Source organism: Micromonas commoda, chromosome 15, assembly GCF_000090985.2.
Source record: "Micromonas commoda chromosome 15, complete sequence".
Taxonomy (NCBI): domain Eukaryota; kingdom Viridiplantae; phylum Chlorophyta; class Mamiellophyceae; order Mamiellales; family Mamiellaceae; genus Micromonas; species Micromonas commoda.
The window spans coordinates 297071-312152 of record NC_013052.1 but is presented as its reverse complement, the minus strand read 5'-3'; the positions used below and the strand labels follow the sequence as shown (position 1 = coordinate 312152).

The window sequence follows — 15082 nt, the reverse complement described above, 5'->3', positions numbered from 1 at the left end:
AGGGCGTCGAGGGCCCCGATGGTCGCGAGGAAGGGCCGCGCCGGTGTTCAAATAAGGGCCGCTATCGAGTCCAGGCCCGAGCACAAGAAGCAAGCGAGCGGGAGCTTCGACTTGGACGACGTCGCCGCGCCGGGATCGACATTCAGCGAGATGGCGGCAACCGGCAAATCCGCCGCGCCCGTCTCCGTCATCGCCCAGCAGGCTGAGCTGGACGTGTCGGCCGCCTTCGAAGAGCCCGGCAGCCCCCTCTCCACCGGCACCGGCACGGCGAAGATGGGCCTCAGGGGCATCAAGGCCAATCGCACCAACATTGGCGCCCTCCTCGGATGCGACAGGGAGCAGTGCGACGTCTCCACCGCCGCGCTGCCCAGGCTCCAGCGGCTGGACAAGGGAAACAAGTATCCCGTGCTCTTCTACGCACCCGAGATGGAGGCGTTGGCGCAGCAAATCGCGGGCGAGGACGTGTGCGGGAGCAGCGTCGAGCTCGGCAGCATCGACTGGCGCACCTTCCCCGACGGGTTCCCCAACCTGTTCGTGAACGATGCGTACGGCGTGCGGGACCGCCACGTGGCGTTCCTCGCATCGTTCCACTCCCCCGAGGTCATCTTCGAGCAGCTCTCCGTCATCTACTCGCTGCCGAAGATGTTCGTGGCGTCGTTCACCCTCATCCTCCCATTCTTCCCCACGGGGACGAGCGAACGCGTGGAGCGCGAGGGCGAGATCGCCACTGCCGTAACCCTCGCCAGGATCCTGAGCAACATTCCCCCGTCGAGGGGCGGGCCGTGCAGCACACTGATCTTTGACATCCACGCGCTGCAGGAGCGGTTTTACTTTGGCGATAACATCCTCCCGTGCTTCGAGTCGGGGATTCCCCTGCTCCTGAACCGCCTGACCCAGTGCGAGGACGCCGACAACATCGTGATTGCCTACCCCGACGAGGGGGCGTGGAAGAGGTTCCACGGCTTCTTCAAGGGGATGGAGGAGGTGGTGTGCACCAAAGTTAGGCAGGGCGACAAGCGGCTGGTGAAGCTCAAGGAGGGCGAGCCCGCGGGGCGGCACGTCATCATCGTGGACGACCTGGTGCAGTCGGGGGGTACCCTGATCGAGTGCCAGAAGCTGCTCTCGAGGCTGGGTGCGGTGAAGGTGAGCGCGTACGTCACGCACGGCGTCTTCCCGGGTAACAGCTGGAAGAAGTTCTGCGCGGGGGGCGGCGGGCAGGGCTTTTACAAGTTTTTCCTCACCGACTCGTGCCCTGGGACTGCGGAGGCTGTGAGGGGGACCGAGCCGTTCGAGATCCTCTCGCTCGCGCGACCAATCGCCGAGGCCCTGCACGTGTGAGGGACGGACACGTTATTATTATTATTTGATCCCCCGTCAACGCGGGCGGATCCTACTAGCTTCCATCTTTCTGGTTTTGATAATAGAGGGACCGGAAAACACAACGAAATTCAAGCCCGCCTCGTCAAAGTAAATGGCGCAGCAGCCGCGGGCAAGCACCCCACCGCTGGGAGGGCCCGGGGAGGAGGTACAACCTTTCCTGGAGTCCGGCGACGATGCCCGCGACGGGGAGCCCCGGTTGCCAATAGATATCCTGATCGATCAGTACCGGACCGGCCGGAGCCCCCACCGTCACAAACACGCTTGCGAGGAGCGGTGGGCGCCCCCGCTCAGTTTGGGGCTGTGGATAGCTCTGTGCGCGGTGGTGGGTCTGGCCGTGCCGCTGAACCATCCCAACGTGTCAGCCCACGCTCGTGTCGCGGTGTGGGTTCTGTTCGTCGCCACCGAGGCGTTCCTGGCGCTGACGCACTTCCTCGACCCGGGCATCATCGTCCCGGAGAAGGAAACCGATCCGGTGGTGGCGCGGTTGGAGGAGAGGGAGAAGGAACGGAGAGAATCGGAGGCGGCGGGTAGGACGGGACCCTCGGGCGATGGACTCGGCGCGAGCACGTCGTCGATCGACGGACCCACCCCGGAGTTGGGAGGCGTCAGGAGGGACCCCGGCACCGGACAGTGGGCGAGGATGCCCTCGAGGACGTCGAACGCCGGGTCCCGGGGCGAGTACGACCTCGAGGAGCCCGCCGCGCGCTGGGACTGGTCCAAGTGCGAGCGTTGGTGCCGCACGTGCAATATATGGCGTCCCCCGCGCGCCGCGCACTGCACCGAGTGCGGCTACTGCGTCAAGCGCTTTGACCATCACTGCGGCGCCGTCGGCAACTGCGTGGGTCGCGATAACCACAGGTGGTTCGTCGCGTTCCTGTGCGCGTGCTCCGCGCTGGTGGTGTTGATGCTGTCGGTTTCGGTGCATAGGCTCAGGGCGGGCGGATGGTTCGTGGGCAGGGGCAGCTGGGAGCGGTTGACGCCGTGGATCCTGTTGGGTTGCGCCATAACGTACGGGTACATGTCCGTGCTCGCGTGCTTCGCGGCGTCGCACGTGTGGATCTTCTGCTGCGACGTGACCACGAAGGAGCTGATGCGGCCGACGGGAAGCGAAGGGGACAGGCTGGCGGGAAGGGAACGAAGGCAGGAGGCGTGGCGTCGACTCTGCGGCGATTGCAACGCGTTCAGGAAGGCGAGCCTGACTAACATCATTGAGGGTGTTGCGTGTGCCAAGTGCCGGCTGCGATCGGCGACCGTGGAACGCATCAGGGCGAAACTCGGTCAGGGGCGATAGACGGGCCAGGTCGAACGAGAGATTTGATCTCTCAGTGGGCGATGTAGCGTAGTTGAGCAGCATGCGCGCCGACGCTACTCCGTCAAATAGCACTATTTTTGGCTGCCAAATGCGAACAACTCAACGAAGGAAAATGCGCCTAATTTGGCCGACGAGCGGGCATACCTTGCGTCGCACGGTATAGACGTCGGAGCTTAGGCCCCCACGAGAGGAGTCGGCACGAATGCGAATCAGGGTCAGCCTCGTTCCGTCGGAGGAGTTCAACGCGGGAACCGCCGAGGTTGGCTTCGTCAACGTTGAATGCGGGAAGGGAACCCAGATCGTCAGATGGCTTGCCCACGAGGCGGTTCGTCGCATGGAAGAACTCGCCGGCATACCCACCTCCACCCCGTCTCTGGTCCCCCAGGCGGTGAGTGATGCCACCGGGATCATCCTCGACCCCGACACCGTGCTCAAGGAGGTGGCGAAGGACGGGGACTCGGTGCTGGTGCGGTTCGGTCGCGGGCCCGAAGCTTTCACGACCAAGTGGCGGAACCGGCCGACGGCGCGACCCTTCGATTGGGACGCCATGGACTCCAAGGGCGTGGCGATCCGACCCGACCACGACGCGTGGCTCAAAGACTTGGACCTGTACATGTACGGCGTGGACGACATGGTGGAGGAGATACACGCCAAGACGCACGAGAATGCCAGGGCTGACGATGTGAAAAACGTCAAAGCCGTCATGACCGAGTTCGGCGGCTTCATCCAGGCGGTGTTCAAGCTGTACGAGGCGAAAGGGGACGGCGACGACGGCGACGTGGATCGACTGACGCTGGAGCAGTTCCGGATGCTGTGCCGCGACTTCGCCAAGGGTCTGACGAACGAGTACGTTGACGAGTGCTTCAACGCGGTGCTGCCCCAGAACATGAAGGGAGCGAGGAAAGGGTCCGTGTCGACCACCGCGGATCTCAACGGATTCTTCGTCGCGATCCTCAAGGTGGCGGCTAAGGTGTTCGGGCCGGAGACCAAGGGCGGGTTCCAGGAGCTCGCGCCCAGGCTCGAGCACTTTCTCAAGAGGGACGCGTTCCCGGTGTTGGCGCCGGTTTTCGAGAAGGTTCACGACGAGCTCCGCGGCGCCGTCACCCCGGAGGTGCTCTCGTTGCTCAAGAGGTGTAAGAGGCTGATGGCCAAGACTTTGGACAGCTGCCAGCTGCGTCGCACGCCGGCAACCGCCGGGCACCTGGACGTCAGGTACTTGAGCGTCCACGCGACGCGGTGGGGTATCGTTTCCGAGGACGCCGGCGAAGGGAGGGACGACGTCGTGAGCCTCGAGCAGCTCACCACTTACGTCGTGTACGTCAAGCAGCTCGCCGCCGCCGGGGACGTGGAGAAGTTCACGATCCAGGCAGCGCCGTACGAGGTTGATCAAGGGGAGTTTGAGAGGCTCCTGGTGTCGATGGCGTATTTCACGTACAACGCGGCGATGGCGACGGAGGCTAAGCAGAGGGAAGAGGAGAAAAAGGCGAAGGAGGCTGCCGCTGCCGCAGCGCGCGAGGCTGAGGGGTACGAGGACGGCGAGGAGGATGAGGGTATGGATGAAGATGGCGAGGCGGCGGAGGTGACGGAAGCCGAGCCGGACGGACCGTCGATCACTTTCCCGGAGTATCTTCAAACATATCTGGACTCCATCTTCGAGAAGGCTGGTGCGCTCGTGGCGATCGAGCCGCCCAAGATAGAGATTTGAACGCGTTCAAGTGAACGTCACACCGATTACATTTAAGCTGACGAGATTCCATCCCGAAGGAGCACCCACGGGAGCTCGGGTGACTTTTGCCCCGGCGCAACCTGCGCGTTGACACGATCAAACGCACCATCTCCCCATGACTGCTCCAGCGTTTTCATCGTCCGTCGCAAGGCTGCCTCCCTCGGGACTCCCCGGAACACGGTCTCCGCATGCGCCACCATCAACGCCTGGCTCACTTCCCTAACCTGAGCTTCCGCAACTCCGGGATTTTCCTCGCAAACTGCGCGCTGCACGAGCGTGGCGCTGTCCAAGAATTGAAAGTGACCGGCCCTCACCTCCAACCCCCAGCTCTTTGGGTTGGACTGCTCCAGGAAGGACAGGTAGTTGCTCCCCTTGGGCGCGCAGTCCCCCCCGTACTTACCCCCAACCACCAGCAGCGGGGGTCCACCGTCTTTGGTGTTTCTCATCTTGGCCACCGCAGACGGAAAGCCCTCGCCAAGGGGAGCGTACACGGTGTTGTCAACCGGGTCCAACAGACACGCCGCGCGGACACGTTCGTCCCCGCACGCCTGGAGCATGGATATCTTCCCGCCCCTGGAGTGACCAATCAGGTACACCCCTCCCTTGGCCGGTGCGGTGACGATATCGTCATCCGTTTCGTCCGCGGTGTCCATCGCGCCCCCATCCCTCACCAGCGGCGCGAGGAGCACATCCGTCCTCGCCCACCCGATCAGGTCGTCCACCATCTTGGCGCTCACCACGTCGTCCAGGGCGTTACCACCCGCCACGCCCACGCCGTCCCTCTTGTTGTACCCCAGCACCACGTACCCCCACGAGCACAGGCGTCGGCAGTAGCTCGCCGTCGCCTCCGAGTCCACCAGGAACCCCGACGTGAACACCGCGAGAGGGTACGGGCCTCGGCTCACCTCCGACAGGGCGCCCCTCGTGGGCCCGGCGACGGGTCTGAGCGGCGCACCGTCCTCGCCCAGTAGCGGGAACATGGTGTCGGGCAGCGGGGGAGGAGCCGACGGTACGTACGCGTCAATCTGCACCAAACAAGCGTCTCCCACGCAGCGAGGGAAACAGCTTATGCAGGTGTGTTCCAGCTTTGGGAGCCTCCTCACGCCGTAGGGACCGCGCACGGTGTAGTCCGGGATGCCGTCGTCCCCCAGCGCGATGGCATTCAGCTCCGTACTGGCTCGAGCGGCGGTCCAACCCTCGGGTCCCAGTCCTGTGCTCAGGCACGCGGTCGCCGAGGCAATCAGGGCATCGCGCCTGCCAAAGCCAAAGCGTTTCTCGTCTGAGGGCTCTTCTTCCTCCCCATCCGTCGCTCCACGCCCGGAGGACGATGCCGCCGCCCTCGAGGTGATGCCGACCCTCCGTGTGCGGCATCGACGCAGCGCGGGGGCCCAACCGCCAGCCGCGGCGGGCGCCGCGAGCGTCGTCCCAAAGGCGCTCATCGCATTAAGCTTGGAAAGTTCCTGAATCGCCGATTTCGATTGGCCAGCTCTTGATTCCACTGCTGCGCCAGTCAGCGAGCGGTGCCAGGCGCGGTCTGAGATGAGCACCGGGACTTGACCAAAGTGTGAGAGTTGAAAACGGGCTCTCCGGTGAAAACACTAAGAACGAGCGCCGTCCAAGAGGACGCCTGCGGCGCGCGTAACTTTCGCGCGCTTTTGAGATCATGACCCAGATGAGCCACGCGGTGCGTCGCCTCCCCTCTTCCGAACGCGCAACCCTCCCCACTCGCGCGAATTGTCAAACCGCCCTTTCTCACGAGAATTCCCTCCCCAACCCGTAACAACAGCTCGAGCAGCAGCTCATGGAGTTCATGGTGACCCAGGACAGACGCTCGGCGCAGACTGAGAAGTGTATAAGCGACATGTCCAAGCAGGTAGGCAAGTTGGCCAAGGCGGTGGAGGGTCTGTGCACCGCGCTCGGTCCCGCGATGAGGGACTCCATCAAGAACGAGCTCGGACCTAAAGTGCAGGACATGAAGGACGTAGTCTCCGATGTGAGGCGCGCGGCGGTGGACCTGTCGCAGGCCGCCAGCCTGGTGAGCATGACCAAGCAGATGCAGCAGCAGCCGATGCAGCCGCAGGTGATGTCCCCGTCCCCCATGATGGACCGGGGAATGATAGAATACATCGTCCATCAGGCAATTCAAAACGGGGGCGGCGGCGGAGGGATGATGATGGGCGGAGGCATGGGCGGCGCACAGAACATGCAGCAGGGAGGAGGAGGCGGAAATGATGGCATGAGCTGGTCGCAGAGGAGACGCGAGGCGCAGGCCGAGCAGACCCCCACGCGTGATCGCGACCTATCCGAGGGCGGCCTCGCGTCTAAGGGGATGATGCCGCATCAGCGCGGCGCTGATTCGAGGGAGGAGGACGAGAGGAAAGCCAGGGAGGCTCGGGAAAGGAAAGACGCCGAGGAAAAGAAACGCAAGCAGGAGGAGGAAACCAAGCGCAGGGAGAAGGAACAGCTGGAGAAGGCCGAGAGGGAGAGGGAGAAGGAGAGCGGCAAGCACAAGAAACCCGTCAATCCCAACGCCCTGTCCGAGGATGATATGAAGAAGATCCACTCTGCTATTCGATGGAATAAACCTTTGGGGGAACTCGCGGCTCTGATCACCAACGCGGACCAGGCCAACTGCGAGGACCCGCGGAACGGCAACAGGGCGCTGCACATCGCCGCGCAGAACGGTTTCACCCCCGTGTGCAAGCTGCTCATCGCCAAGGGTGCCGAGGTGAACGCCGTCAACATGAAGAACAACACCGCGCTTCACATGGCGCTCGGGTACGACTACGACGAGTGCGCCGAATTCCTCTACAGCAGCGGCGCGGACGGCACCATCGTCAACTCCGAGGGCCACGCCGCCAAGAACGGTCTGGAGGGAGACAAGGGACCGGACGGGTTCGTCGCGCCCCTAGCCGAGCTGAGGGAGGCGAGGACGCCGGAGGAGAGCCTTAAGGCGCTTGAACGAATCAAGACGGAGGGTCTGGGCAACGACGACAAGGCTGGTTTGGTGCAGTGCGGCATGCTGAAGAAAAAGAATTTCCCGGAGTCGTGGACGCCGCAGGTGCAGGACACGTTCAAGGATCTCATCATGTCAATGTAAAAAGTCGGCGCTGCTCGTTTTCCAACCCGTTTGTTGGAACTCGTCTGTCGTCATGTCATCATCGTCAGTAGTACTCGTCGTGAATCTCCAGCTGCGTGTCTTCTTCTTCTTCTTCTTCCTCCTCCTCCTCCTCGAGCTCACCTAGAAGCTCGAGCTCACCCGTCGCCTGCATCTCTTCGATGACGGAGTCGGCGAGAACGATGTATCGAGCGAAGGACAGTTTGCCCCTCTCGTCATTCGCCGCTCCCACAGGAGTGTTGGCAAAGTTGATGACCGGCTCCGTCACTTCACCGCCATCGCTCGCCAAGGCCAGTATCATGTCTCGGACGTAGCGTCTGACCGCCGTGCTCTCAAACATCCAACCAATCGGGTCGTAGTGGTGGGCTTTGGAGTCATCGTCACCCTCCAATGCGGGCGGAGTCTCCTTCGCCTCCTCCGGTTTGACCTCCTCGAAGGACACGTCGCTCTTGTCTTCCTCGTCCTTGTCGTCGCCGAGGGACAGGTTCAGGAGCCGGGCGCTCACGGGCATCGGATCGAGAATCACAGACGTCGTCTTTCGCGTCGAGTCGAACGGAGCGCCGAGCCAGTGCCTGAGGAGGTGGAAGCATTCGTCGGCGTCGACGGATGAGTCCAGTCTGAAGCGAAAGAGGACCTCCTCTCCGGGCTCCCTGTCGGCGAGGAGCCTAGCCCTGAGCGCGCTGGGTCCCCGCACGATTATGACCTGGCGATCGCGAGGAGATCTGGCCACATTCGCTTCGCCGCCGCCGGGCGTGGGTTCCATGCGCACGAGCTCCAGCCGTCGAGAGGCGCACGCCACGCTCACCGAAGGGGCGCACCCGAGCGGTCCTTCGGGAGCGTCATAGAACTCGAGCCAGAGGGTCGCGCCCTCCACGGCCTCCTCCCTACCTCCTCCCTTCCGGGGAAGCAGCGTACCCGGCCTCGACCAAGACCTTGGGAAGTGTTCGCGCCGGTTCGCATCAGCCTCGGTCGTGGTTGGCGTCGTCATGACGCGCCTGGAGGGCACGCCTTCGACTCTGTTCGAGCCACGACTTTCTTCAAGCCAAGACTCGCAGTGGTGGTGGACAGGACGGGAAAAAGGGCCTCCTCCCGACACACACCGCCGCGTGCTACCGGAGGTAAAGGCGGTCGACAAACATGCTGTACGTCGTCGGTTTAGGCCTCGGTGACGAGAAGGACATCACCGTTAACGGCCTGGAGGCTGTGAAGGGGTGCGAGCGCGTATACCTGGAGGCGTACACCAGCATCCTGGGGGTGCCCAAGGAGAGGCTGGAGGCTCTGTACGGCCGCGAGGTTGTCGTCGCGGACAGGGAGTTCGTCGAGCAGGGCATCGACGGCATGCTCAACGAGGCGCTCAAGATGGATGTGGCCTTCCTGGTGCGTCCAACGCCCTTCGCGATACGTGCACGGAACCCCGCGGATGAGCCGCCTCATCCGCAAGTCGGCGGCGGCGGCGGAGAAATCCAAATCCAAATCCAAATCCGACGCGTTCCCCGTTCCCCCGTCCCCGAACCGAAACGCTGACCACCCTTTCCTTCCTCCACGGATCGAAACAGGTCGTCGGTGACGCTTTCGCCGCCACGACGCACTCCGACCTGGTACTCAGGGCCAAGGGTTTGGGGTGCAAGGTGAAGCACATCTACAACGCGTCCATCATGAACGCCGTCGCCGGGTGCGGCTTGCAGCTGTACCGGTTCGGTCAGGCGGTGTCCATCTGCTTCTTCACCCGGACGTGGAGGCCGGACTCGTTCTACGACAGGATCAAGGAGAACGCGGACCTCGGTCTGCACACGCTGCTGCTGCTGGACATTCGGGTGAAGGAGCCGAGCGTGGAGGCGCTGTGCCGGGGGAAGAAGGAGTACGAGCCGCCGCGGTTCATGAGCTGCGCCACGTGCGCGAGGCAGATGCTGGAGGTGGAGGACGCGCGGGGCGAGAAGGTGTACGGGCCGGACAGCATGTGCGTCGCGGTGGCGAGGATGGGTCAGGACGACGAGCTCATCAAGTCGTGCACGCTCAAGGAGATGTGCAACATCGACATGGGCGGGCCGCTGCACTCCATGGTGCTGGTGGGCGAGACGCACCCGCTGGAGAACGACATGCTGGCGATGCACAGGGCAAAGGATAGCGATTTCCTGCCGGAGGATCAGGTTCCCTCGCAGTACCTCGACGACATGTAGACTGAAAGTGAGTTGATAATACAGTCACGGCGATAATAATCTACGTCCTTCCCCGGAGGCACTCCTGCGTGCATCGCTTGTTGCACTGGTCCTGCCACGCCGGCACGGTGTGCGGCAGACTGCACACGCAGCGCTGGCACGCCTCCGTGCACGCGTCGATGCCCGAGGAGCCGCAGACGGTGACGCAAGAGTTCGGGGTTGGATCCTTGGAGAGGTAGCCCAGGCGCTTGATGAGCCTGTCGGAGGCGCACACGCGCTCACACGCGAAGGATGTCTCGTCGCCCTCGCCCTCTCGCCTCCTCCCATCCTCCTCACGCGCGCCCTTCTTGCGTCGGAAGGTCCTCTGCAGGACCAGCACCCCCAAACCCACCGGACCGGCGATCATCACCGGCTGCACCATTTTTCGTGTGCTCGTTCACCGTTACCTCCACACGATCGTCCTCTCGACGACGAGCGCCAACCTCCAGATTCGCCGTGCGCGCGTGCGACAGCTGGACCGCCACAAGGTTGAACCTTGAGGGTCTTTTACTCGTGCGCTTCCCGGAAAAGGGCGCGCGGCTGCTCTGTGGACAGAACAGAAATCGTGCCAGCAGGATGGGTCAGTTCAAACGGGAAAATCCCGCCCGAGCCGCCCTAACGAAGCTCTGAGCAAAAATTCAGAAGGTGGGGAAGCCGTCGTTGCGGTTTTACTATGATTCAACACGTAAACAAGGTCAACACGCTAAGTCGCACCCATCACCACAAGAGTCTACAAGATGCCGTTCAGGACGCGCTGGTAGAAATCGTACTGCCTGGTGCACCACGCGTCCATAGAGTCGGATATCAGACCGAGCATGATCTCGACGCACTGCTCCTCGGTGCACTCCATGTTGAACCGCCGCCTGAGGTTCTGCAAAACCTTAGGTCCAGCCTTGAAGCAGGGGCAACCCGACGCGGACATCATCTCCACCAGCTGCACGATGCGCTCGGCGTGCTTCCTCACCGACAGGTAGCCCTGAATGCAGAGCACCTTGTAGTAGTTGAAAGCCTCCGACGCGGCGCCCGTGTCGTCGCTGTCCATCACCTCGAGGTACTCGCGAGTGAGCTTGAAGGGGGACGATTCGAAGTTGATACCCCCGGGCGAGGTGGACAGCATGAAGTTGAAGTCGATGTGTATGAGGTGACCGTCGTCGTGCAGCAGGATGTTACCGTTGTGGCGGTCCTTCACCTGCAGGATGTACGTCAGGATGGAGTATCCCGCGAGCGACTCGACAAAGTTCCGCTGCGCCTGCCTGAACCTCGGCTGGCCGGGCGCGCCGAACCTGGCCTCGAAGTGCTGCCTCAGGCTGGTGCCCCGCGGCGCCCTGCTCTTGATGGCGTGAATGGACGGGGCGTCGGTGACGGCCTCGATGAACGCCGACGTGGTACTCTGCGCGATGACCTCGAAGGGACGGATCCAGAGCGGAAGCCCGGATTCGCGGTAAATCTGGCGAAACTGCTGCGTGAGCTGGATGGCCAGGAGCTCCTGCCGGCAGTTGTCTCCAGCCTTGATGATGACGGGCTTGAGCGACCACCCGGGCAGGGTACCGTACGGGCTCGAGGATCGAACCCTCTCCACCTTGTCGCACCACTTCTCCCCCAGGCCACCCGCGCTTCGCTTCCACGGCGACGGGATCTGCGGCGTCGTCGGCGACCCGGGCTCGAGCGGCGCGGGGCGCGACGCATCCGCCGACCGGGGCCTCGTGGGCGTCAGCGCGGGGGGTGCCGCCGTGGCGTCCAAGGCCTCCAGCGGCGCGTGGATCTCGTGGTGGATGGCCTCGGCCATCTCCTCCAGTCCAACTTCGGAGGGTTTGCGCTGGTGCGTCGGGACGCGCGGCGGTCCCCTCCTTCCGGGAGCCGGGTTCTCCACGAAGAGGGTCACGCGAACGTGGCTCCCCTTGGGACTGCCCCCGCCCCCGTCGCTGCCGTCTTGGCTCCCCGACTCGGCGCCGTCGCCCTTGTTCGTCGATCTGTTGCCCGAAAACCACGCGACGCTGTTCCACCGACTGGACGAGTCCCCGCTGCCCGACCGGGAATGGTGCGCCGACCCCGCCTGCGAATCGCCCCTCTCCGACATGACCGCCAGGGACACGCGCACGATCTGTTCGTCCCCGCGGTACACCTGCTGCAGCACCCGGTCCACCTTGCGCGAGATGCTCTCGTACGACGGGGTCCTGAGGTGCGTCGGCTTGACGCTCGCCGCGTTGCCGCTGAATATGGAGGTGAACCCGACAGACGCGGCACCCGTGGGCGACACGCCCTTTGGGGACATCGACGGCGGGGACCTGGGGGGCAGACCGCGTCCGGCGTCCTGGGACCTCTGCCTGACGTGACCGGGCCTGTGGTCCGCGCTGAGCTCGTCGATCTCACCCAAGGAGCTCAGGTCCGAGAAGCTGGCCAGCGAGCCGCTCTTGCTTCGAACGTGATGCGGTCTGCCCACGCCGGTGACGGGCAGACCGGGATGCAGCGGCGGGACCGGCGCGGGTGACGTGGACGGGACCGGTACCGGTGGCTTACCAACGCCCACCTCGAGGGGGGTGGACGGCGAATCCCTGAGGGAACTGAACGACGCGGGTCCGGACGACGGGACGCTCGCCGCGTCGTCGTCGATGGCGTGGACCACCTCGAGGAAGACGAGGTAGGGAGCCTTCTCGCGCGAGTTGAGCAGTACAGCCTCCTCCGCGGGAAGCCTGACCACGCGCGCCACGTCGTTTCCCATGGGAAACATCACCCCCGTGCCCTTCGGGTGCCCCTCGACCAGCCCGTCGCTGACCCTCCTGATGCCCGCTCGGAGCGCCCCCTGGCGACCCTCCTGCGGCTGCCGCGACAGCTGCGCCGACAAGCCACACAGGTCCTCGGCCAGCTTGAGGGTCGATATGAACGTGTCCCTCCGCTGCTCCAGTTGCTCCTTGGCGAGCTCCGCGTTCGCCATCACCCCCCGGAGCTGCGCGTCGGCCTCTTCTCGCCGTCGCCTCTCGTCGTCCTCGCCGTCGCTCCCCTTGGCGAAGATCCTGATCTTGTCCAGAGCCTTGCCGAGCGTCTCGAGCGCACCCCCGCCGGCGCTGGGCGTGCCCAACCATCTCCCGTCCTGGTTGTTACCCCCTTCTCCGTTAGCGAAGAGCCGCGCTCGCCTGCTCGGCGACCCCGGCGGCGTGTCCAGTCCCTCCCTCGAGTACTCCGCGCTGCCAAACGACGAAGCCTCCTCCTGCGCAGTCAAGGACCTCCTCGCCCTGTGCGGGCTGATCGGAAGGTCGTCGAGGGTCAGGGCCCTGTCGAGCATGGGCGACAGGCACCTGAACGGCGGCTCCCACTTCCCCGCGAGTGCCGCCTGCTCGCACTGCCCCCTGAGCTCCAGTATGGGCCTCGGGTCATCGGAGTCCCCCGCGGCTGCGTTCAGCAGCCAGCACGTCTTGGTGGCGAGCCGGAGCGAGCGGCCGCAGAGGTCGACGATCATCTGCCTCAGCGCGTCGCTGGGCCTGATGATCTGGAGCATGATAATCTGGCTCAGGTACCTCTTGACCCCGGAGTCCGGCAGCGCGAGCATGCGCCTGCACAGCTGCTCAATCATGGACTCGTCCGTCGTCCTCCACAGGTAGGATATGGCGATCCACTCGTCGAAGTGCTCGCTGTCGAAGAACCTCAGGAGCGTCTCGGCCTTGCTCTCGGGGGACGGGAGGTGGGTCAGACCATTGCCCCGAACGCTCTTGATCTGCTCGCTCATCCCGTCAAATCGTCGATGCCCCGATTCCCCTGCTCAACACTCCATCGCCTAACGTTGACGGGAAGAAAAAACTGTGTTGGAATGTTCTGGCGCCGCGAAAGTTCTCCGACGCCCGCGGTGGCTCGGTCGCGTCGTCGTCTCCGGTCGTGCGCGTGCGATAACCCCTCGGTGACTATCCGAGAAGGTGCGGGTGACTCTCCGAACGCCGTGAGTCCTCCAACCCGTCCTAGGTCGTGCGCGCGACTGTCCGAGGGCGAACCCCAGAGCTTGAGTCCGTTGTCGAGCCGGACGTCAATAACGTGACCAGACCGCCACACAACGTTCACCACGAGAGGCGGAGGTGCAACGCCGAGTTTCTGACCATTGCCCAGATTCCTTCTCGGGAGATGGTTTTGGCTCGTTTCGCCGTATGGATATCAGTCAAAGATAAATAAAATGTAGTAACCGTAAACATGACATGGATCCAAACAGATTCACGGTTGGAAAATGCGCGACGAAAATGCGCGGTCTTGAACGAAGGTTTGGGAAAGTCCGGGGACCGCTTTTCTTGTTGGTGACGTGAGAGGTCCGAGGACGTAGCCGCCCCCTTCCAGTACTTCTCGAGCACACCTTTGTTCGCCACAAGAGCCATGCAAATTTTTGTCAAGACCCGTGAGTAGCCGCCCGCCTCGTGACCCCCGCCCCTCTTGCGCGATAACGCGCCCGTCGCGTCGTCGCCCCCGTCGTTTCGCTTTTTTGATCCTCGTCACCCCCGATTGGAATTAATTAAACAACCGATCGCCTTCTTCGCTGACCCGGCAACCCGTCCATTCCCCTCTTAACAGTCACCGGCAAGACCATCACCCTCGAGGTGGAGTCGTCCGACACCATCGACAACGTCAAGGCCAAGATCCAGGACAAGGAGGGCATCCCCCCTGACCAGCAGCGCCTGATCTTCGCGGGCAAGCAGCTCGAGGACGGCCGCACTCTCGCGGACTACAACATCCAGAAGGAGTCCACCCTCCACCTCGTGCTCCGTCTCCGCGGCGGCCACTGCCAGGTCCCCTGCGGCATCTTCGACGACCCCGCCATGGTCGCCGAGGTCAAGGAGGCGTGCGCCACCATCCGCAAGGCAATGGTTCAGATCAATGAGCTCCACGCCGCGGGGAGCAGCGCGCAGAACTTCAACCAGATGACGCGCTGGGTCATGACAAAGGAGGAGCACTGCGGGAAGATCATCAAGATCATGAGCGAGTACGCGCTGTGCCAGAGGGTCAAGCCCGAGGTCTTCTCCAAACCCGAGGACTACGTCGACGCCCTCAAGGCCCACCACGCGGTGATGCAGTCCGCCATGAAGGCGAAGCAGAATGTGGACGTGGCCGTCGCCGACGCGCTGGAGCACGCCGTGGGAGACATGTCCAAGATGTACCTCAAGGAATGACTTGCCGCTCCGATGACAGCGTCCAAACTGTGACGCCCAGCCGTTCGCGTCGGGCGTACTTTCCATAGACACTTGTAATAAGCAGCTGCTAACCCACTGACACTGAGGCGGTGGACCAAAAGGTCACCTAAAGAAAATTCATCGTCAACACAACGCGTCGCGCCGGCGTCTCGCGGGTGACCGGGCCCGGTCACGACACGAGCCGATCAT

At 63.5% G+C, this 15082-nt stretch overlaps 9 protein-coding genes across 9 annotated transcripts; 5 read left to right on the top strand and 4 right to left on the bottom strand.

Moving 5' to 3' along the window:
• Nucleotides 1-273: 273 nt before the first annotated feature.
• On the top strand, nt 274-1338 carry MICPUN_88694 (predicted protein; the record flags this gene model as incomplete). The annotated part of the gene is made up of 1 exon (XM_002506490.1): nt 274-1338. The coding sequence occupies one exon, from the start codon at nt 274-276 to the stop codon at nt 1336-1338; it is 1065 nt and encodes a 354-aa protein (XP_002506536.1).
• A 682-nt stretch (nt 1339-2020) lies between these two features.
• MICPUN_104334 (predicted protein) lies at nt 2021-4397 on the top strand (the record flags this gene model as incomplete). Its single annotated transcript, XM_002506489.1, has 2 exons — nt 2021-2632; nt 3078-4397. 2 exons carry the CDS (start codon nt 2021-2023, stop codon nt 4395-4397), a joined length of 1932 nt encoding a protein of 643 aa, XP_002506535.1.
• Nucleotides 4398-4514: 117 nt separating this feature from the next.
• Nucleotides 4515-5857, bottom strand: MICPUN_64446 (predicted protein; the record flags this gene model as incomplete). The annotated part of the gene is made up of 2 exons (XM_002506315.1): nt 4515-4577; nt 4616-5857. 2 exons carry the CDS (start codon nt 5855-5857, stop codon nt 4515-4517), a joined length of 1305 nt encoding a protein of 434 aa, XP_002506361.1.
• Nucleotides 5858-7053: 1196 nt separating this feature from the next.
• Nucleotides 7054-7269, top strand: MICPUN_74023 (predicted protein; the record flags this gene model as incomplete). The annotated part of the gene is made up of 1 exon (XM_002506488.1): nt 7054-7269. A coding segment is annotated over one exon (216 nt), but the record flags the coding sequence as incomplete, so codon positions are not given.
• A 313-nt stretch (nt 7270-7582) lies between these two features.
• MICPUN_64444 (predicted protein) lies at nt 7583-8524 on the bottom strand (the record flags this gene model as incomplete). Its single annotated transcript, XM_002506314.1, has 1 exon — nt 7583-8524. The coding sequence occupies one exon, from the start codon at nt 8522-8524 to the stop codon at nt 7583-7585; it is 942 nt and encodes a 313-aa protein (XP_002506360.1).
• A 149-nt stretch (nt 8525-8673) lies between these two features.
• Nucleotides 8674-9713, top strand: MICPUN_88722 (predicted protein; the record flags this gene model as incomplete). The annotated part of the gene is made up of 2 exons (XM_002506487.1): nt 8674-8913; nt 9093-9713. 2 exons carry the CDS (start codon nt 8674-8676, stop codon nt 9711-9713), a joined length of 861 nt encoding a protein of 286 aa, XP_002506533.1.
• Nucleotides 9714-9753: 40 nt separating this feature from the next.
• Nucleotides 9754-10113, bottom strand: MICPUN_64442 (predicted protein; the record flags this gene model as incomplete). The annotated part of the gene is made up of 1 exon (XM_002506313.1): nt 9754-10113. One exon carries the CDS (start codon nt 10111-10113, stop codon nt 9754-9756), a length of 360 nt encoding a protein of 119 aa, XP_002506359.1.
• Nucleotides 10114-10461: 348 nt separating this feature from the next.
• Nucleotides 10462-11517, bottom strand: MICPUN_88613 (predicted protein; the record flags this gene model as incomplete). The annotated part of the gene is made up of 1 exon (XM_002506312.1): nt 10462-11517. One exon carries the CDS (start codon nt 11515-11517, stop codon nt 10462-10464), a length of 1056 nt encoding a protein of 351 aa, XP_002506358.1.
• A 2541-nt stretch (nt 11518-14058) lies between these two features.
• On the top strand, nt 14059-14972 carry MICPUN_64440 (predicted protein). The gene is made up of 2 exons (XM_002506486.1): nt 14059-14103; nt 14277-14972. Exons 1-2 carry the CDS (start codon nt 14082-14084, stop codon nt 14870-14872), a joined length of 618 nt encoding a protein of 205 aa, XP_002506532.1. The 5' UTR covers nt 14059-14081; the 3' UTR covers nt 14873-14972.
• Nucleotides 14973-15082: the final 110 nt, after the last annotated feature.